We start from the raw sequence: 22,424 nt of genomic DNA on the forward strand, positions 1-22,424 counted from the left end.
AATGACTTGAAGCCTCTATATCCACATTCACAAGCAAAACTGGATGTGTATTCACAAGCACCCCCCACCCACCACCCACCACCCACCCACAGTCATCCTGTCTTAATGTATGGTCGGAGGGGGAGTTGGTGGTCAGAGAACAGTGTCACATATTCTGGGAGCTCACTGATAGATTAGGTTATAAATACAAGTCGGTGACAGAGAAAGATTCTGCCACGAGGGCTTCACCTCATCATGGATTCGATCAGTGCGCGTGTGTGTGTGCATGTAAGGGCCTGGTATGGAGTGTGTAGGGGGGTAAGGTGTGGTAAATCAAATGCAAGAAGGACAAGAAGAACAGAGACCAACGTGCTGTTTAAAATGAACTAAACAACTCAGCATCTGAACTAAAACCCACCAAACCTTTTAGTGGGAGAAAAATGCAATTATATTCTGTTTTTAAGATTTTTATTTTATTTTTTTTACTTTGTTTAAATGTTATCTCTTCACTGTTGTGTTTTGATCCTACTCCTCCTCTTGTGTCACATTGGCTGACGAGAACTGCCAGCGACACAAGAGATGGAGTGTAAAAAGACTGCAGTCAAGTCGGATGCAGTTTTCCACCGAGATCACAACAGCAGCTGATCTGGTGGGAAGACCAGCTGCAGCAGCGCTTTGCGGACATGTTTTCTTTTTATTTCTTTCTACACATTCAGAACAGATCACATTGCTTGAGGGGTGAGAAGAAAGTCATTTATAGGATAAAACATGACCCTCAAAGGCTAGACTTCTTTTCTACAGTCAAAAGCCTGAATTTGAATATAAATTATAACTGAGGCTTCTTTAGCTGTTATACATTTCTGTACTTTCTTACACCAACTAAAACTCATTCAAGAAGTTTATGAACGATACTGTGACAATCATGAATCTCCCTGTTTTCTGATCAATTATCCTATAAAACCTCAAATTAAACGTTCGTTTCTGCAGTGGGTGATTCAGAATCCATTTAATACATTCAGCCATGAGTTTTATCGCGTTAAAAGTGAAGACATGTTTTAGTTTCACCTTAAGATTTGGAAAAAAAAAAAAAATCATAAATGTCAAATCTTTTGTGTGTAAACATCTTACTAGGAGAAATATCAAACATCTCTTCACCCATTCGTATAGTTTTATTCCAGATTAGAAATGTATATGTTTATAAATGAGTTTCTGCTACTGGAGGAATTGACCTCCACTGCACTGGTCAGAAATGAAGGAGGAATGATAACCCAAACGAATTCATTATTCTCATAACTTTTTTTTAATTTATCAGTCCATCACTTCAAAGTGAAGATATCCACAGAGGATTGTGAGGATTTCTGAGCATCTCAGGATTTAAGTAGCACACAGTTTGTGTGTGAGTGGAGGCTTCAGCCAATCATGTGTCATGCAGCTGGTGAGCAGCCGCAGTACCTGTGAAACTACTTTGTTTCCATGTGGCTTTAGACCCAAGGCGCACAGGCAATTATATTTGCTAAGGGATTCCCTGTTTTTAAAACGGGAGTCTTTTTTTATTTTCTAGTTCATTCCCAGACATTGGCTGAACTTATTTTTCTCCATGAGGGAGGGTGTGTCCTAACCAGCTACAATTGCAGTTGAATGGTTTTTAAGGCTGAATGATTCCCATCAGATGCCGACATCATTTATGTCAAACGAAGCCTTTTGTCATTGTGCAATGTTTGAAGGCTGTAGCTGGTTTTGGACATACATGGCGGTTCGCCGCTGGCAGTTTCCTGAACCCCCCCACTCAACAAGCCCTTAACCACTGGTCAAATCACTGATCAGTGGGCCTTGACTGCAGTCCATCCACCAGCTGAAAACATGCATTCCTCTTCTCCTCCACTCACTCCCTCTCCATTTACTGCTTGTCTTGAACGTTTTTTTGTCTGAATGGAATGTGCTTGTTTCCGTCTCTGTTTCCCATGTTTGTTGCAGGTCAGGTTTGTGTTATGGGGGCTGTGGGGCTTGTTGTGTATCCAAATACACCATCACACAGACGATGCTGGTTAACTTGAAAAGACTAGTACAGAAGAGGATGATTATATTGAAAGTTTCTGGTGTTTAGCGTGTTCTTGCAGCTTTTTAGATGCATTACGAGTCACAAATGGTGTGATTTTTCTCCTGACGTGCACATCACCAATACAATCTGGTCTAAATGCATTTTTATCTACCATGCAATTACATAGCTGCCTCCACTGTGGCCCACTCCTGAGACTCCTGACCAATTTACCCTTCTGTGACCAACCACTGTGTGACAGGCACACACAAGTGTGTGCATGTGTGTAAGCTGTTGTCTCATCACAGGGAATGTCTAAAGAAAAGAGCACAAAAAGGTCAACAACAGAGAGAAAGCACATCCAAAGACTTTAAAGGCATTCTTGCACAATTAGCTTTAAACCTTGATTGTGCTGTTCGCTCTTCACTCAGCTCTCAATAGCTGTTTCACTTCACTTCATTAACCGACCAGTTCAGTGTGTGTTCAGAGAGACATGCGTCTTTGGTTTGTACTGCAAGGCATTTCTGGATTTTCAGAGTCTTGTTGGTGTGCTTGTGAGTATTATGTTTATGTGCATCATTATTTTTATGTGTATGTTTGGTGTTTCTTGCCATTGATGAGTTGTGGGTATGCTGGTGAAGGAGGCTTATTAATAAAAATAAAAAAAAGTGAGTGGATCTGACAGGGTGTCAAAGTTCAACATTGTAAGCATTCAGCCACCATGTCCAGACAAACCATTACCAACACACACACAGACACACACACACACACCCACACACACACACACACACACACACACACACACACACACACACACACACACACACACACACACACACACACACTCCAGAGCCTCTTCAAGCAACAAACTAGTGCAGTGCTCCTGTCATTGTCTGTCAAAATATCATCTTTTCAGGTCTGCCTGTACTGTCAGTTTCTGTGAAATAGCACAAAAGGCTAATATGCATTCTGCTACGATAGAGGTTCAATAGTGCAAGCTCAACAAGCTTCAGCTCATCACGTCTATCAATTTTTTATAAACAGTTTTTCATTTGTATTCGATCTTTAAAGGTCACACAGTATGCTTCACTCCTCTCTTGTTTTTAAGGTTTGTCACAAATCTTTTTTCGCTGCTTCATTGATCTGTCTTGTTCTGGGTTTTTTTCCACATACAATCAATCTGATGGGGATCTTGGGAGTTTGGAGGCTGGTTGTGTTTCGTGATCCATTCCTGAGCATTTTTTTTAGCTATGTAAGAGGTGTGTATTGTCCTGTTGGGGATTGCTGATGAGGGCTCTGCTGGGTCTGCTTGAATGTTTAGATGGGCGTCACAGCAACATCACTTTGAATGCCAGGAATGCTTCTCAGTAGAACATTGTATTTCCACTAGATGGTTTCTACCGTTCTCATCTCCGGTCACTACTGTCACCATTGTGGCTGACTGGTGTGTAATTTACTAGATCCTAGTGTAAGATGATCAGTTCCAACATATACTGTGAATAATGTGCCAGTGTAGTCTACATTTCTGATGAGCTGTGATCTTTTAATGCATTGATAGCTAAAGAAGTTCGAAGGTTTTAATATGATTTTTACATTGTTATTTAAAAGGTAGTGTTTGTCTAAACTTTCTTATGTAGTTGACTTTCTTTATAAAGTAAGTTGAGTCAAACAAGGGCAAAACATCAAATTAAATCAAACTTTAATCACTTTGTTTTTCAACTTGAGGACATAATTGTTAATATTCCCTGCGCACAGTTTTTATCGTTTCATTTGTGTGCTGTATCACAAATGAGGGATGCTTTTTAAAAACCTGTGTCTAACTTAAGCATGCATGCTAAAAGTTAATTGAATTTTACTTGTTTTGCGCATTCAGCTTTTACCCTCAGTGATCTGCTCCTGTCTATCACTCATGTAAATAATGATAAGTTTGATTACCTGGCACGATTTTCAGTATAATTGACTTTAATTATCATAATTCAGTCCATGGCAAAGCAGAGTCTAAATCTATGCTTGTTGAAGTGTAATGGATCAACATAAGATAGGGAATGGCTTGGAAAAATGGGGAGGAAATGGAAGTGAATCAAAGAAGAATTGGGATTAGAATTTAATTTAAATCTGTTGAATTATTCATAGATGGATTCACTTTGCAGACGGCGATCACACTCCAAGAATAATAACATTTTCCCTCTGAAATCACGCTAGATTCTACCGCCTCCCAAAAGAAAATATCATAGAAAAATGAATTGGATATGGCTGCTTCGGGAGAACACATCCCTCATACCAAACAGCACAGGATATTGCCTGAAATGTCCAAAGAGCTGATCAAATTTTTTCATATAGAACTCACTCGATTTAAGTATGAAATGGGAAATACCTTTAAGCTTTAAACAGACAATTGAATCAGGGAAAAAGTCAGTCATTACAATATACAAAGAATTTTTTACTGATGGGATTTTTCTGTGCATCACTTAATAGAGCTTTTCATTTATCCACAACTTATCTTTTTATATAAGATATCTACTCCATTCATGTAAAGGGCTTAACATCAATAAAATAGTCTATAAACATCTAAATCCACTAATGAATGATAAAATGTGATATTCCCACCATGCACATCTAATCTGTGATGGGAAATGGTGCTAATTAGGTGATAATGACCAAAAATCACAGAAAGCAAAAGTCGCTGGAGATAAGAAGGACATAGACAAACACATAGCTTCAATAAAATAGCATGAAGAAAGGATAAGAGAGCGGATAGAGGGAGATAAATGAAGGACTGGCCGAGAGCCTCTGGTGGTTTTTGGATGAGTGGACTGATGAGAAGTCAGTGAGTGTAGCAGTCTTGGTGGGGTGCCCGTTTATTCCTAAAGTTCAGAGCTCAAGTCCTCTCACTCCTTCATCCCACTCTCATTTGTTGCCCTGACAACTATCTCACCAGTTGTACTGGGTTCTCAGTGGAGTGTCCAGTGCGTGGTGGGACTAATGCTGACATATTAAAGTATGTGTGGGTCTGCTGGTGCAGCTGCAAGTAAATCTACCCCACAAGAAAAGTTGTATTGTGTATTTTATGAACCTAAAGGAAATGTGGAAGGCTTAGGCTTACTTCGTCTCCACTTTTATATTTCACTGCTAAGTTAAAATAACACTCTTCTGGCAGTAGAGACCAGTCAGAAAAGATTCTATGTGTTTTCCCTTTAGGTATTCCTGAAATGAAATTAAATAAGATCAAATGAATCTAAATGACATGAAAACAGAAAAAAACACTTTATTAATCTTCTGACGGGGGATAAAAGATCACAACACTTTTGTTTGTTTGTGTAATCAATAGTCAATCACATTGTTCCAGAGGCGGATGGCCCCTGGTGAGAATGGCCTCTTTCGGTCTTGTAAAAACCTCTGACTTAACACACACTCTATTGTTTGTGTTAAGCCGCGGGTCTGATAAATTGTAGGAGCTCTCCTCTTGGCTTTCAGTTAACTTTGTTATCTTGATCTAGTTGTACAGTCTTGAAGCTGCATATAAACACAAAAAAAATCCAGAATATTTTCATGCAGTTTCACTGATACGGTTTTCTGTATTCTTTCTAACTCGTCACAGCAGCTGGAGGAAAAGTTTTATATTTCCTCCAGCTTTCTCCCGGCCTTGCCTCTGCCTTGCATCCTCCTTGTTCCTCAGTTATTTTGCAAAGTGATTTACAGCTTTTCTTACAGCTAATTTCCCATCCATCTTGCATCTTACCTGAACTGTGAACTTTCTCCAGACGGTAAAAGTCTTGACTCTCGTCTTATCTCTTGCTTTGTCTCTTTCTCTCTTTCTTTTGCTCTCTTGGTGTCTTCTTGTGTTTCTTTGCAGAGTCAGCCAAAGTGTACATTCAAAACGGCCTGTGTTTATATCCACTTGCTAGCATGTGACACGGTGTGTAAAGCAAAACTCAGCTACAACATCATGAAGGGTCCCAGAAGAAATGAATGTATAGCATGGTTTCTCTGGCAGAACACCACTAGACAACAGCAGCTCCAGAAATGTGCATAATAAATGTCAATGTTCCAAAGTTACGTGCACATTTAAGCAATTTCTTCTTCTTTTCTTTTTTATAAAGTGAGTGAATATAAGTTGACTTTTAGTGCTTTCATTTGTCTGATATAAAACAGAATATCAACCTATTGCATACAAACACAGAGGGGAACTGACCATACCAAGATAAACACAAGAGACCAGCAGCTAAGCACTGATTGGCTAATCATTAGATCTGTTATAATCGCTGAACATTTTCTTAAGATAAAATTCTGTTTTATGATGAAATGCCAGAAAAATAACTTAAGATAAGTTTAAATAAGTGAACAGATCTAAATGACTGATCCCATGTTTTTACTTTTTTTTCCCTGACATTTTAACCTGCTAACATAAGTGGCACAAATAATCGACTTTTAAATGAATGAATTGTAGTTAAATACCATGTTAGACTTTTGATATACTTTACTTTTTATTGTTTAATGAAGAATTACATATTATGTGCCGTAGTGGTGAATCATGGATATCCTAACAGAAGTGCTTCAACTTTACACTGTGAATTTGAAAAGGCTGTACATTTTGTTGCTGCACCAAATTTATGTAATGATTTCTTTTTTGTTTTTGTATGAATCTTTCTTTTAAAATAATAAGACCACTTGAATATGCTGGTTTTTATTTTTTGAAGTAAAAAACATATTTGAAGAGATTTAAAAAAAATTGCTGGAAGTTTGACGTATTTGGAAAACAGCAGCTGCTCTGCGGCGCTTTATCTCAAATGTTCATCACCGTATTTGCATTTTCCTTCACGTTTTTCCTCTCAGCTGGTTTTTCTCAAGAGGATAGTGATTATCCAAATTTGTGCTCAGCATTTTCTTGCAGAAAGAAACCTAACTTTTTAGCAAGGAGGAAATAATGGGAATCCTTCTTTAAAAAAGGAAAACAATGAGGCACCAGCATGTTGAATGTGGTGTCAGCAAGCCTCCACAATAACTTCCAGGTCTGCCCATTTTTTCCTCACTGTTAATGTGTGTGAGATGAAAAGATCTAATGAACTCATTATGTAGTCGCATATTGTACTCGCCGCGGAGTCTGTGTGGTGGTCTCATTGTTCAGTCTTTGTCGTTGCGGCACTGGCACAGGCTTGAGGTGTGTGTGTGAGTCAGTTTTGTGTGTTTAAGCATCCTGGCCTCTTTGTGCGCCAGTCTGGCTGTTGGCAGCGCTGTTTGATTTTTTGGCAGGTGGATCACAGCTTCTCGCAGCCCAGCTGAAGCAGTGGATGCTGTCCAGTGAGAGAGTGGGAGAGAGACATAAGCACGCAGAGGGGGAGCAAGGAAGAGAGAAGAAGGCAGGGAGACACAGACACCCTGGAGGGAGGAAGCACAAGTGAGAAGAAAAATAGACACAGAAGGAGAGATGAGAAGACAAAGAGAGAGGAAAATGTTCAGCATTTTCTCTACTTAGCAGTTCAGAATTTGAAAGCTTTTGCAGAGGAATTTCTTCTTCCCAAATTCACGGCGTGCACCCTCACCTCCTCCTCATTTTTCACTCTCAGAACGTAAACCTCACAGTTTGGTGCTGGCAACCACTGAAAGAGCTTGCCTCTTTTTAACCAACCAGCCCTCACAGTAATCAGGTCACATGTGCACGTCCTGCCCAGGCATTTGCTTTGACAAAAGGAAGTAAAGGTGATGTTTGTCCTGTATCTGAATCTGTGTGTTTGAGGGAGGGTCATGATATAGAATATGAACTTTGTCTGAGTGATGAGCTTTGTGTTTTTACTCCCTGCTTAAAGCGAGCCTGGCCCAGGCTGAGATTTCAAATGCACAGTTAAACATATTCCTTTGAGGAAAAAAGCAGGCGAAAAGACGATGAAGGAATGAGAGAATGTAGACATTGATACACACATAGTTAGATTTTGCTGTGTTAGGTTATACTGACAAAAAGAAGTGGCATGTATTTTCTTCTTTTCTACATTTTCTCTTCATCTTTAAACACGTTGGCTACATGCAAACTGGTTGTGTCAGCAGACAGGAAGCCATAGCTAATACATTATTGATGAGTCCAGCCATTGATTATAAGTGATAAGTGGTATTGACAATAGGTGTTAGCAGAAGAGAAAAAGTGCCAATGTGTAGGATTATACGTGTGTGTGTTCTCCCTGTGGGCTGCAAAATGGCTTTTGAATATGTAATGACTTCAGTGTCACTTTAGCTTACAAGGCAGTGCTCGGAAATGTTTGCAGTTAATATGGAGAAATTCAGTGTGTGCAAAATGTCTGAAGTTACCTTTTTACTTTACCCCAGAGATACAGCCATGCAGTTTAGTCTTTTTAGGGCCTTTTTAGGGCTTTACTTGAAAATAAATAAATAAATATATATATATATGTTATGTATATACACACATATATATATATATATATGTATATATATATATATATATATATATATATATATATATATATATATATATATATATATATATATATATATATATATATATACATATATAAAAAAAAATAAATATATATATATATATATATATATATATATATATATATATATATATATATATATTTGTTTGAGCATCGAAACTTTAAACACTTAAACGTCTTTGAGTTGGGGAAAAAAATATATCACTGTACTTAGATGAAGCTGTTTTAGCTCTTTAAATCCTACGGCATCACCAGTGACCCAAAATACTACTTGTCAGTCATACTGTGGTACTAGAAGGGTTAATAGAGTGCTAGCATTCATAGTGATGTTTTTATCTCCAAGCGCATTTCATGGTTCAAAAAGTAGCCAAACAGCTCATTGATTGCTTCACATTACCGTGAAACTAGCAGGAAAAAAAATGCTGAAAAACCTGCAGGAAAAGTTCCCCTCCTTCAGTCATTTCTCTTAAATGACACTGACTGTGCTCATTTTCAAATATATGCTTAGTGAGACTTATGAGATATGCTATTTTTTGCAATTCCTCTCTTACACTTGCATTGCATCATAGCAGGGCATCATAAAGGTGTCTAAAGCTTAAACTGACACAATACCACAAACACTGAAGGGGTGAACTAGGGCCCGACTGATATGGATTTTTTGAGGCCAATACTAAAAATGATATCTGTCAGAAAAAAAAATATGACTGATTAATCAGCCAGATAATTTAAATGAATAAAATAACTTATTATATATAAGGCTATAATAATTGTAATATCAACTACAGACAGAAGATTTTACTGTTTTACAATATTTAGTCCTTTAGTCCTCACAATAGAGAGGAATTTTCAAGTATAAAAACCTGCAACAAAGCATGAAACTTCTGGCAACCAGCTGTACAGATAGATTTATCTTTACATTTAGGTTATGAGTAACATTATGAGTAAAGTTACTGGAAAAACATTTATGTAGCCTTCACATGTCCATTAACCTAAATTTTCCCCTTACATTTTCAGTCAATTGATGACTCATTAGAAACAAAAAAAAAAAAAAAAAGTCTTTATAGAGTTGCATTTTAAACATTTAATGGTCACAAATTATCCAACACTATTATTACTTCACAACAACACACACTGGGCTGCTGCTACAGTCTGTGTCACGTTATAGTATTTTCTAAAGAAGTAAAAGTAGAGAAGTAAAAGTAAGAGTGAAATGACATCGATTGATGAAGACAGACTGTAACCATTAATTATTTTTCCCTTTTGGTCCTACACATCATTCGTCTGAAACTCAACACGCAGCTGATGGAGTGATGAACAGTTGTTTTGTACTCTCAAATAGGTCGTACACTTATGTTATTTCTGCAGTTACTTACTGGATTTGAAGCTTTCAGCTAACGCTATGCTAGGTTAGCATACCTCACTTACTGCATCACACACACAGATCACACTTAGTGTCAGTGCAGGGCAGTATATACTGCAGACAGAGTAACTAAGCTAGTTAACACAACTTTAGCAATGCAACATAAATGAAAAACAATCTCGTCATTACACATGGCAAAGGGAATTAAACACAAACTGGAGACATGTTGAGTCATTAATTTCACAACGTCGTTTTTGAACTCACTTGTCTCCATTAGCCCTGTAATGTTGCCCAACTGTAGTCTTACTTCTGTACAGCAGTGAGGACTGAGGATTGAATGGAGTCAGAGCTCCATCGATAGGAAATCATTCTACACGACTCTGACACTCGACAGCAAAGTCGACCCTGATCATTTTTTTTAAAAAGGCTAAATCAGCTAACTGATAAATCAGTTTGGCCCTGGGGTGAACAACATTAGTTTATAGACTATGTAAATTAAACTGCAACTGTAAGTAAGCAGTGTCATCTCAGACTTCTGTTTTTCAGTCTGTTGTTTTGAGCATTGTCTTTTCTTTTTTAACACCATGTGGTCCCCAATTGAAACCTTTATTATGCAACCCTGCTGCTGCACAGCAGCTTGACTCATCCTCTATTTTCCTCTACATGTCACACCTGCAGCTTCGCCATCAATTCCGTAGGAAAATGTTCATACAAAAGTAGTTGCCTCTTCTTGGCTACGAGAAAGAAAGCTTATTTAATTGATCTCTACATTGACGTCACCTCTCATATTGTAAATACTAGGGCTGTGACGATATGTTTTCATCTCGATTCGATTCAGATTTTTTTGGGTGCCGATTTGATTTAAATTGCGATTCTTATAATTCCCCAATATTGCTGATTTTTGTAGACTAAAAACAAAACAAAAAAATGTACAAAACTTTTTTTACTTGTCATTTTTTGTTGATTTAAATTAGGTAAAAAAACAACAACACAGTAACCAGACCATCATTCTGCTGCTATAATACCCAAGAAGACAAATAAAAAGATCAATAAAAACAGAGAAAATTACAAAAAATTTATTTTGGATTATTTTTATTTGTTTGAAAAAAACAATTATTATTATTTTTTTTTTGTTAAAATTTGATTTTTAAAATTGTGAAGCAAAAAATCCTAATATTTGATTTTTTTATTCGATTTTCCCACCCCAGTAAAAACTATGCTGTAAGTGAATAAAACTCATCGTTAAAGATGCACTTGTCTCATAAGCAGGTGTTTTTTGTTTTCGAGGTTTTTTTCTATGAAGAATGCACAACTTCTGTTGCTGATGAAAATGTTTCTTGAAACAAGGATTAATACATTTTTATGTACAAAAAATAAATGAAAAGCAGAATGGCAGAGGACACAGCAGGCTTTAAAGAGTTTTAGTTACACAGAAACGCAGCCATTGCATCCCTTTCTGGCTAGCTGAGTTGCTAGCAAAGGCTTAAATTCTTTGGGAAATAGTTGTGGTTGCGTCTTCCCCCGACACACCTGTTGTTTCCTCAGATCTGGACCGTGATGCTATAAATGTCTTTCACAGCATATATTTTAATATGTAATAACATGTAGCTCACAGGTGTAGTTAATAACTTTATCAAGCTCCATTTTGTGTCAGAATTAGCTTTCGAGGACTGAGTGCAGATATTCCACATAACACATTATTAGGAGTTTCTATTTATACATTTATTACACTGAAAAGAATGCAAATTTACAATAATTACAAAATAGTGACTTTTAAACTATGGTTAATTCATTTTTAATATATTCTTCATCTATTTTTCAAATAATTTAGGTGACATTGCCCTTTAAATCAGTCAAAGGCATACTGATTTATTCAGTCTCTGAAAGCGCTGAACTGAACACAATGGGTGGATGATAAAAGATCAGTTCTAATTTGGTGAATCTGAATCAGACATTTTAGTGAACCTTGTCAATAAGCTTTTATCTCTGCTCTGCAATATCATTGTGTATGAAAAACATTGTGTGTGTGTCTGTCTGCTGAGTCCTGAAATCATATATGATGAAACTATTATGTCGCATTTCTGTCTGCCACTCAAAAGCCCATGTACTGGGTCTAAATGGTCTTCAGTTCCTCTGAATAGGCGCATAGAGTAGAGGCCTACTCTGACCTTTTGCTGCACAGCACCTCTCCTCTGCTGTTTCTGTCTCATTTAATGGATCTCTCTCTGTCTCTCTCTATCTGTGTCTCAGCTTGGCTCCAATGTGCAGTCTCACTCTTTGCTTTGTTATAACTTTCTGCGCAATTTTCTTGCAGGACGTTTTCTCACTCATATACTGCTTTGTGCAAGTGTGTGCAGACGCACACAGACATAGCATGAGTGTCTTCGCGCCCGCGCAAAGCAGGTATATATACACACTGTCACTAAGTCAGCATGGCTACCCTCCCTGCTGTCAGTGTGTGCTGAGCTGAGGAGAAGGACTGGGAGCCAGGTAGAGCTGATGAGCGACATGACTCCAGGAAAAAAAAAAAAAAGGACAGATAAGAGAAGAGCTCATTTGTTATACCTACCAGCAAGTTGTAAGCAGACACTTTTGATCCTCTTCAGTTGAGTGATTAGTTTCATTTGCATTCAGAGAAGAAACATTACAGCACTGCTAAATTGTTCTTTTTTTCAAGTCACCGCTGCTAACTTACAAAAATCTGAGTAAATATAGAAAGTATTCTGCTTTAAAGTAATCCAGTTCGTTTAAACTGCGTCGGGTCAGCGGCTCTGTGGATTGTAAGTAATGGCTCAAACATTTCAGAAGAGGAAAGATAATCTAGGAGAGCCACAATCCGTGAGGCTGAGAGACAGAGAGAAGGAGAAAAAAAGAAGCAGCAGTCTCTGCAGATGGATGCTGATTAAATATTGATGGTCAGCAGTGTTGAGGGCTTGATTAGGACCTGAGTGAGCCAAGCCACACACCTACACATGCACTAACAAGTGACACACACATTCAGGTGGAAAACTTCCCTCCAGAGTTTGAGCAGGTTTTCATTTTGCCTCCCTGTGGTCATCCTGCCACCTCTTCTCCTCATTTTTCATTCTCACCTCCGTGCAACCTCTCTGCACTTCTTCCAGTCACATGGAGATCATACTGTGGGAACAACATATGAAATGTATTGTACATTCATTCTACTATGATGTGTTGTCCTTGATGGCCGTTATAGCAATGCCCCCAAAAACTGTCAGTGTTCACAAAGAATTTCAATAGTAGCTGAACGAAAAGGTTAAAATACCTGAGGGAAAACATAAACCATGCCTGAATAATAGTACTTCAACAACAGGGAGAAAGGAGCCTTGATGAGCAGAAACATCCTTGGATTTTTCAATACCGTTAATGTTAAAGGTCGTAATTTAGTCAGAAACTGTTTTTTTGTTTTTTTTACCTCAAGCTGCAACATCACAACCACAGAGATCTTAAAGTTGAAAATCCAGGTTTAACGCTGCTTGTAATTCCACTGCAGATGCACCCCAACACAGGAAGACAAGACTTGCATGAAACATAAGAACGGCTTTTGAGATTTTACTGTACATTATGTAAAACAGTGTATGATACAACATGCGGTGTAAGACAGACACAAATGTGCAACGTCTGTGTGGGAAAATGGGGACTAAGAAACTAAATGACACTCAATAATGTGTATGTAGGTGTTGACAGGTTTGTTCTTTTTCTTGTCATGTTGTTGCAGTTACTTTGCTGGACTCCATGTCAGCTTTGGCCGACCTTGGCTGGGAGGCTTACCCAAATGAGGGGGTGAGTATGTGCAGTACAACACACAGACACACACACGCACCCTTGCGTATCCAAACTGTATGAAACTGCTCGCACCTTGCAGGTTGTGTTTTCAAGGGGTTCGCAGCAGCTTTGGAGTGTGTGTTTTAGAGAGCACTGGGTTCTTACGCACTCCATGCTAAATCGGGAGTCTGCAGAGGGAATTTACAGATCATTTCTGCTGTGCTGAAAATGTGGTGGCACTGAAGCTTTGGTTTGTTTTGAGCTGCGAGTTTTGTGATGGAGTGAGGTGGGGGAGTAAATATTCTTACGTAAGAGGAAGTATTTGCATGTGCACTTGCAAGGGATGGGGATGGAGGGGGGGGTTGCATAACAAGCCTTTTTCAGGTACAGGGACCAGGGGAGTCTGGAGTGCAGCCACCATGAATCAGAAAATGACAACAGAGAAGTGAGGAGAGGAAGAGGGAGAGAAGAGGAGCGACAAAGTGCTTTCAACCGAGTGGGATCTGTATGTCACTGTAGTGCAGGAGCTGTTGAATGGCGCTGAATTAATTCTATTTCCTCTTGAGTCACACTTCCTTCTTTCTTTCCCCTTCACTATTCAGCATCAGTGTGTTAAATTGCAGGATGCCACACGCGGTTTCATGGTTTTGTGCAGCAGAGACGCTGCTGAAGTGAGCAGAGCTAAGCAAGCTTATTTTCTCAAGTAATTAAGGGTATCAAGTTCAGCTCAATGAAATTCTCCAATCGTGTGGTCATATAGTGGATGTTTGTATGTGTTCTTTTCTCTTTCTTTCAGATCCTTATATAAGAGCAAAATATGTTCCATCTGTGGTGGTGCAAAGAGGTTCAATTTAATTTTTAAAAACCGGAGTAGACAAGAAAGGTTTACTTTAAATACGGATCAGGTTAGGGGGGCTAAACAAGCACACGGGTTGTTGGTTTACTGTCAAAGAAATTTGTTACCTGAAAAGTAAAGTAATAGACTCGTTCTTGTTTTTTTCTGGAAATATAAACAATGTGGGGACCTGACATGTCCTATGTTACTGTTTAAGAAAATAAATAACAAGCTTGCTTTGAGAGACTCGGTGACCAGTTACGAACCGGTTCTTTATAACAGCAACAAGATTTTGCTAAACATAAAAGTATACAGGACATATTTCATTTTTCCTATTATTTTATTAGCTGCTTTATTTGATCAATTGAAAAGAATTGAGTCTTTGCAGGTATTGCTATTGTCATTTGGGTGTTTCTCTTTTTCTGCATTCTTACATTACTGGGCTTTTTCTGACTGAAAATGTGAAAATGAAAACAGCATGCATGATTATTAGAAAACCTTTTAAATACTGAAACATTCATTTCAATGTTTTATTCAAATGAAACACACCGTCTTCTAAACCTCAACGCATTTCTTTTAAAACATAATGACAGAACAAAACAAACATTTCTGAAACAGGTTTTAGAAGAAAATTGATAATGCCTTACATCAACATGTTGCTTTTGAAGCTGTTTAGTTTTGCACAGGTTATGTCAACATCTGAACACATTTCCTGTCTGCTGTTTGATCTGGTCTGCAGGGATTATTACATTTTTTATGTTTGTTTTTGTTTGTCGCGTCGTATGTTTGCAAGGGTTTAGTCCAGGTTAATCCTACAGCTGTGAACTTCTCTGTTCTGTTGTTTACACCAAGGGCAGGCATATGAATTCCTGCAGGGTTCAACCGTGGATTCCCGATGTTACATGCAGAAGTCTGCTATGAGGAAAACTTTTTAAATCTTCACAGTAATCTGTAGATTCGTTCACGCCGGTGTCTTAATCTGTTTGACAAAAACCAAACAGCATTAAACATTATGAACAGGCACTATTCAGGTTTATAAAGCCAACTAAATGTTTCCAAAGACAAAATGGTACTTCTGTAAGTAACACTGTACATAAGGGAGTCCGCTTCGTAAAAATACTGATACTACTGTAGATAAATGATGTATTAATACTTTTTGGATCTAAATGGGAATAAACCATCAAGAGAGTGATGTACTTTGAGAAGAAAAGTTGCCAGGGCTGCAAGAAGCCCCCGTGTTTCATATCAGAGGATTATCTAGTTGACCCAAGAACCTTAATCCTGGGGATTATTCCCAGTGAGAGGCAATTCCCACTAATATGAGACCAGTGTCTACCTGAATTAGTCCAAAACGACACTTGACCCTCCCAGGTCACTCTTAATCCAGGTCGTGCGAGGCCGGATGTGGCTGAGGCTGAGTGAAGCGACCCACTTCTGTCACTGTGTGGGGGTTTTCCTACTGAAGGATACAAAACAGATACGTCCTAATGATGTTTGAAAATAAGAGGCTCAGCCTCTCCCCAACCCTTCCCGTTTCACCTCATCTTCCATATCTGTTTAGACCAAGCCTAACCACTCTCTGCCTCCCTCGTCGAAGTCGGAGCTTGTTTCAAGAGTTTGCAGGCCAATCATGTCCTCGTAGGTGTACCCATCAGATGATTGCAGAGGGGGGGGGGTATTATGTTAAGCTGGTGAATGGTTTAAGTAAAACCCCAATCTGACATCTCTGCTTCACTTCAAAGCAATCAGGTGGGCTCTGTGCTGATTGGCCAAAGTGATTGAGGGTTCAGGGAGGGCGTTTTCATTCTAAATGTTAATTACTGTTCCCACTGAACCAATGCGTAGCTGTTTGAAGTTTGTGAGTGTGTGTGTGTGTGTGTGTTATTTGTGCACATGGTTGCTAAGTAAGAGTGGGTGTAAACTCTTGAGCCTATCAAAAACATTTCCCAGTTGCATTTTCAGTAGATTTCCTCTCAAGCAGCTGTGGTATTGTTGGCAGATATTGGGCAAAAGAGATTGTTTTAATGTCCTTAAACACACCTGTGCTTTGCACCCGGCCAAAGCGACACTGAACAGACTCGCCAGCGAGGGAATTAGTCACTCAGCAGGAAGTGGCAGTAATCCAGCCACTCCAAACTCTGTCTACAAAGAAATAAACAAAGACATCATAAAGCCCTCTTTATCTCTCAATGACTATTCCCATAAATGCTTTAATCACCACTCCCAGGGGGCTCAGCGTTGCAAGGTTGTGTGGGTGGATGTGTGTGTGACCGTCCTGTGATGTCCGACTGGTCTTGGGTCTGCACAGATGGGTCTATTTAGCTGCCAGGCGTGCCTGTAATTTACCAACATTCATTCTTCGCTCCCTCTCTTTTCTCTCTCGGTCTTGTGTTTTGTTCTGTGATTGAATGGAGTGCTGGTGATCACAACGAATCTCAGCAGCAGCATGCTCACATTGTTGAGCAAGGCTCCAGTGATACATCCTTTATGCTGTGTGTAATCTTCAAACTTTAAACAGCCTGTCAGGGACATTTGTGTCAGCTGGGTGCAACAGCTTAAACAGATTTGTGCCTCTTTTCGTCCCTTCTTCATCTTAACTGTTTTTCTACTCCTCTCTGCTGCTTTGCTGAAGGGGCCGTTGGGTCAGAAACTAGATGGAGCTAGTTTTGTTTGAGCTCCAACTCATACACAGTGGAGGCCATGGCGATTGAAAGCATCTGAATGTGGGAGAAAGCTGGTGTGTGTGCAGGTTTGTGTGCGGCTGTATGTGGGTCTGTTTTAGCGCCAAGGTCTCAGAGGGGAAATGCGTCAAACCTTTGACGGGTTGTTGAGCCTTCACATCAGATTAACTTCAAGAATCCAACGTCAGCTTGGACTTCACTTGTTTGAAGGTTTCTTTGAATTTTTGCTGTTTTTTTTTTTTTTTTTTCTTATCACTGGTCTGGCGTTTTCTTTCATTGTTTGAAAATTGGGACCTGTTAAATATGACTGGGAGTGATTTTTCTTGAGTACATTTTCACCCCAACATTTTCACAACACACACTGACAAACGGTCAGGAGCGGTTACTGCGGTGCCCCTTTAGTTGTACTTTTTAATACACGGGGTACTGCAATACTGCTACATCTTCGTTAGTGACTGACATGCGATTCATGTCAGTAACGGCTTTCATATTTCTTGGACAAACAGTGTGTGGTTAGATTTAATCACCAGCAGTTTGCATTATAATTTGCAACTTTCAGGCAAGGTGCATGTTGGCTAACACACTCACACTAATGCTAATGATCCGATACCAACAGATCCATTCCAAGAGTCCATATGTTGGGAAGAAGAATGGAAAACACTGTTTCATACATGCAGGTGCATGCAATGTGTGTGAGTGTGTGTGTGTATACATCACATATTTATATTATCTGGCAGCTGCAAAGATGATGTATGCTCCACACTTTAGAGGTCAAAGCTTTAGTCTTAACATGATGACAGAAGCTTAGAGCGGAGACGGTGGTCCTTTCATCCTTCACCACAAACAGAGTCATCCAGTTTGTGTTTGTGGGTTTTGAGATGTGTGTGTGTCCAAAACATTCGGTGAGCCTCAATGTAAATGGATCAAATATCTAAAGATATTGGTTTATTTTCTTTTTCTTTACGGAGCAAGAAAGATTTGTGTGTGCGCTGTGTGTGTGTGCGCTGTGTGTGTGTGTTTGATAGAAATGTTTTTCTACTCATGCAAGAAGTGTTCTCAATTACAGCCTTAGTCAAAAGTGGAAACAGATGGTAGCAGATGACGGGAGACAAAGTAGCTCTGTCCTACCTACTCCTTCTAACACTCTTTTTTTCCTCTCTCTCTCTCTCTCTCTCTCTCTCTCTTTACTCTTGTACACACGTTTACTTCTTTAAGCTCTAAATCAGGCATTCACTCTAGAAAAACAGGCTGGATCTGCGCTCATGTGCAGCATGGACAAAAGCATTCCTTCAGCCATCTTGACACAGATCATCACTCATATTCAACCAGACATGAAAACAGAACATGTGGGGTTAGTGGTGGTTTGCACTGAACCACAGTTCACTGAACCCAGGCCCAGTTTCCCCCCTTCAGCCATTTTTGAACCTTAGTCCATCTACTAATGAAGAGACTAGATCATATCTGAGTGGTAGTGTTGTCAGGCCGCCGTGTGCTACCTCAGCTTCATTTCCACTCGTCCTTTGATTATAATCTATGTTTTAGTTCAAATAATTTCCCCTTCAGGCCACATGTTTCTCAGCAGGGCTCTAACTCTTTTCTGAATAAACCAGACAGATTTATTCCACTCTTCACTCCATTCCCCATCTTGCTTCTTTTATTGTTTTTCCCACCTCCTAAACTCTATTAAAGTTCCTCCTCTAGCCTTCACTATTTTGCTGTCCTTTAAAAGAAAAAAATCAATTACGTTATGAAAGATCTTGAGCCTGCCTCATAAATGTGTTTGAAACAGCAAAGTAACATATCTCTCTCTCTCTCTCTTTCTCCTCCTCAGTGGGAGGAGATCAGCGTGATGGATGAGAGGAACACCCCGATGAGGACCTACCAGGTGTGTAACGTCATGGAAGCCAATCAAAACAACTGGCTGCGGACACGCCACATCAGCCGGGATGGAGCGCAGCGCGTCTACATTGAGATCAAGTTCACCCTGAGAGACTGTAACAGCCTGCCAGGGGTCCCTGGTACCTGCAAAGAGGTCTGTATCATTGCACACACTGCTGATAACACACTAACAGGCTTTCTGACACATGGACAGCATGGGAGCTCTAATGGTTAGATAACAAACGTCCACACAAGTGTTGTGTGTGACTAAGTCCTCCTGTTGCTTTTGTGCTGCTTTAAGTTCGCTCATGGTGAGCAAAACATTGAAGTCTGACCGGCTCCATGGGTGCTGTTGTGTAACTGTCTGCTCTTTGAAGTGAAGAAAGTTTAAAAGAAAAAAAAGAAAAAAGCATAATGGAGGCAGAAATTGTTCCAATAACTACTCTGGACAAGATGCTCCTCTAGAACATAATTGAAGCTGTTTTTACAGCAGTGTTTGACAGCTCATACATGTACACATATTGCATTCATAAAGACATTTTTAATAAGTGGAACACAAAGCAGGACATTTACTGAAACAAAATACTCCCTATACACACATAATGGGAACTTCAAAGGAGAAAAATGGAGTCACTTAACAGTGGAAAATTAGCATTGAGTGATAGATCCGTGTTTCATAGTTTTTCAGCATGCTGGATAATTTAACAACGTTCCGTCTTTGCAAAAGCATGTTAACATCTTACTTCACAGGCAGCTGAAAAATGAGTGTTTGTAATATAATTATCACTTGCATGAAACAAGTGCAGGCGGCATGTATAGTGATGCGATGGTTAGCACTGTCCCCTCACACCATGAAGGTTCCTGGCTCCACAGCTGTGTGGATTTGTCGTGTTCTCCCTGTGCATACGTGGTACTCCGGCTTCCTTTCGCAGTTCACAAACATGCATGTTCGGTTAATCGTTTTGAAATGAAAGTGAATGTGAGTGTGGGTGGTTTATTTGTCTCTCTGAAACGGCGACCTGTCCAGTGGGCGCTGACAGTAGCTGGGATTTGCTCCAGCAACCCTGCAGTTGGGTATAAATAATGAATGGATGAAATCAATGCTCTCCTTAAACATTAAACTGCAGAGCATTAATGTTTTCACCCTTTTCCAGTGACTGCAAACACACATGCTAGTTGAAATACAGTTGATGGATCATGAATAGATAAAAAGATGATGAGGAATGAGAATAAGATGCAGAATGAAATAAAACATGCTCTCTGTGCTTTTTAGCCAATCGTCTCCTTCCAGTTTTAAGCATATATTTGATGACTATCAGATCTTTTTCATTAATCAATCCGACAGCATAAATCTTTTGCCCTGTATCAGGTTATATCTGCTTAACTAACTCTTACACCCTTTCTCAACATATCCAGAAAGAGTTGAGGATGTACTGACAGTGGACAGCTGCACATTCATTCAGTACAGACGATGCGTGTTGAATGATGGAGTGAACTTAGAAAATAAGCAGAAGCTGCTTTATTAAAGTTATGTCTGATTGCCGGTCATTTATCTAGCGTGAGAACTGATGCACAGTGCTTGTTTTGCAGACTTTCAACATGTACTACTATGAGTCCAACAACGCCAACCTGTGGTTCATCAAGGAAAGCCAGTATGTCAAGATCGATACAATTGCTGCGGATGAGAGCTTTACACAGGTATGACACACACAAGCTATGCATTTAGCATGAAAACTAGTACTGTAATAAGCATAAACTATTGCATTATGAAAATGCTTTCAGTAAAGATTTCATAAAGATACTGACAGAAAGATGTCAGTAAAGATTTCCAAATAAATTCAGGTGTTGTCAGTATTATGTTTTACTGCTTTTCCATATTTAATTTATACTACGTCACCTTTCAGCTGCATTCTTATACATGACTGGATGATTTAATGGAGAAAAGATGCCTTTCCTACATTAGATAAACACTATTTCCCAAATATTACATAAAGTTGGGGTTTTCAATCCAAATCGTCTTATTTAGTTGTCTTGTAAACAATATCCTTATTATTATCATGTAGGACAAAACTGAATGTCTGTTAGATGAATGAATGTATCTCTTATCCACAGGTGGATGTTGGTGACCGCGTCATGAAGCTGAACACGGAGGTGCGAGATATCAGCAACTTGAGTAAAAAGGGCTTCTACCTAGCCTTCCAGGACCTGGGCGCCTGTATCGCTCTGGTCTCAGTCAGGGTCTTCTACAAGCAGTGTCCGCTCACTGTGCTTAACTTGGCCCAGTTCTCCGACACAATAACAGGGGGAGACACTGCGCTGGTTGAGGTCCACGGTGTGTGCGTGAATGACTCGGAGGAGTTTGAAGCCCCCAAAATGTACTGTAGTGCAGACGGAGGCTGGCTGGTTCCCATCGGGAGGTGTGTGTGCAAACCAGGCTTTGAGGAGAACAAGGACGTCTGCCAACGTAAGTTGGGTGGGGGGGGATGCTGAAGCATGTGTGGGATGGAGTTTTAAGTGCGTACATATGTGTGTTTCTGAGGAAGCAAGTCCTGTAGAGCGGATCATGTAAAAAAAGAGTAACAGAGAGAAATGTTTGCTGGTGCTGTCAGTTCTAATACTATAATGTTCTTTAGCTAAAATAGTGTGTGTGAGTTTACACACAGATCTTGTAAATGATCGCCTGTTTTCTGAAAGGAAAATAAAAACCAATGTGTCAAAGTATCTTAAAAAAATGCTCACAACGTACACATGGCATCAAGCCAAGAGTAAAAATGTAAAAACAGCCTCTGTGTGTGTGTATGTGTGTGTGTGTGTGTGTGTGTGTGTGCCTATCTTTGTATACCTCTGAAATGCGAGTATGTCTGTTTATGCAGCTCCATCGGTAAACCTTGCTGTGAAACTGAGAGTTTAATGTTAACTGTATATTGAGCGTATAGTTGCACTTTATGTGTGCATATGTGTGGGTGTCGTCACCTCCAACACACCAAGGACAGCTCTTGCAGAAGAAAGGGTCGGATTTGCTTTGAGGCATCTCCTCTTCATATTTGTGTGTGTTTGTCAGAGCTGAATATCTTATTTCCCCTTCTTCATGGAGGAGAGCTGCATGAGTGTGTTTGAGACGGTGCTTATTGATGTGTGCTGTGTAGTCGCAAGAAAGGGAAAAGGTATGCTTTTGGAAGCAGATTATTGAGTTGTAAAACTCCCCAGATGGTGCGTGCCGTATATGCGTGAGTTAGTATGTGCGTGTGTGCGTACTGTGCATGCGTGCATTTGACTGAGGAAGCTGTATTACGCTCGTGCTGTCACCTGTCCCCAAAGACTCGCTTCCTTCCCGAAAAGAAAATGGAATCATAGATATTCATCTCTGCAGACTTGAAATGGGTGCGCACAATGCAATTTCACTTGTTTGGGAGAGGAAGCAGCCAAGACGCTC

The 22,424-nt window shown here is 39.6% G+C and overlaps 1 protein-coding gene across 1 annotated transcript in view; it reads left to right on the forward strand.

Annotated features, from left to right (window-relative positions):
* LOC306758314 (ephrin type-A receptor 3-like) overlaps window positions 1-22,424 on the forward strand; it is a gene marked incomplete at its 5' end in the record, with an annotated part of 79,540 nt that overhangs the window by 1,696 nt on the left and 55,420 nt on the right. Inside the window, 4 exons of the mRNA XM_079243610.1 lie at window positions 13,551-13,615; window positions 18,945-19,145; window positions 20,582-20,689; window positions 21,104-21,455. Coding sequence (XP_079099736.1) covers window positions 13,551-13,615; window positions 18,945-19,145; window positions 20,582-20,689; window positions 21,104-21,455 — 726 coding nt within the window. The remainder of the gene's footprint in view (window positions 1-13,550; window positions 13,616-18,944; window positions 19,146-20,581; window positions 20,690-21,103; window positions 21,456-22,424) is intronic.

This window comes from Telmatherina bonti (genome assembly GCF_933228915.1).
Source record: "Telmatherina bonti genome assembly, chromosome: 7".
In the NCBI taxonomy this organism is placed as follows: domain Eukaryota; kingdom Metazoa; phylum Chordata; class Actinopteri; order Atheriniformes; family Telmatherinidae; genus Telmatherina; species Telmatherina bonti.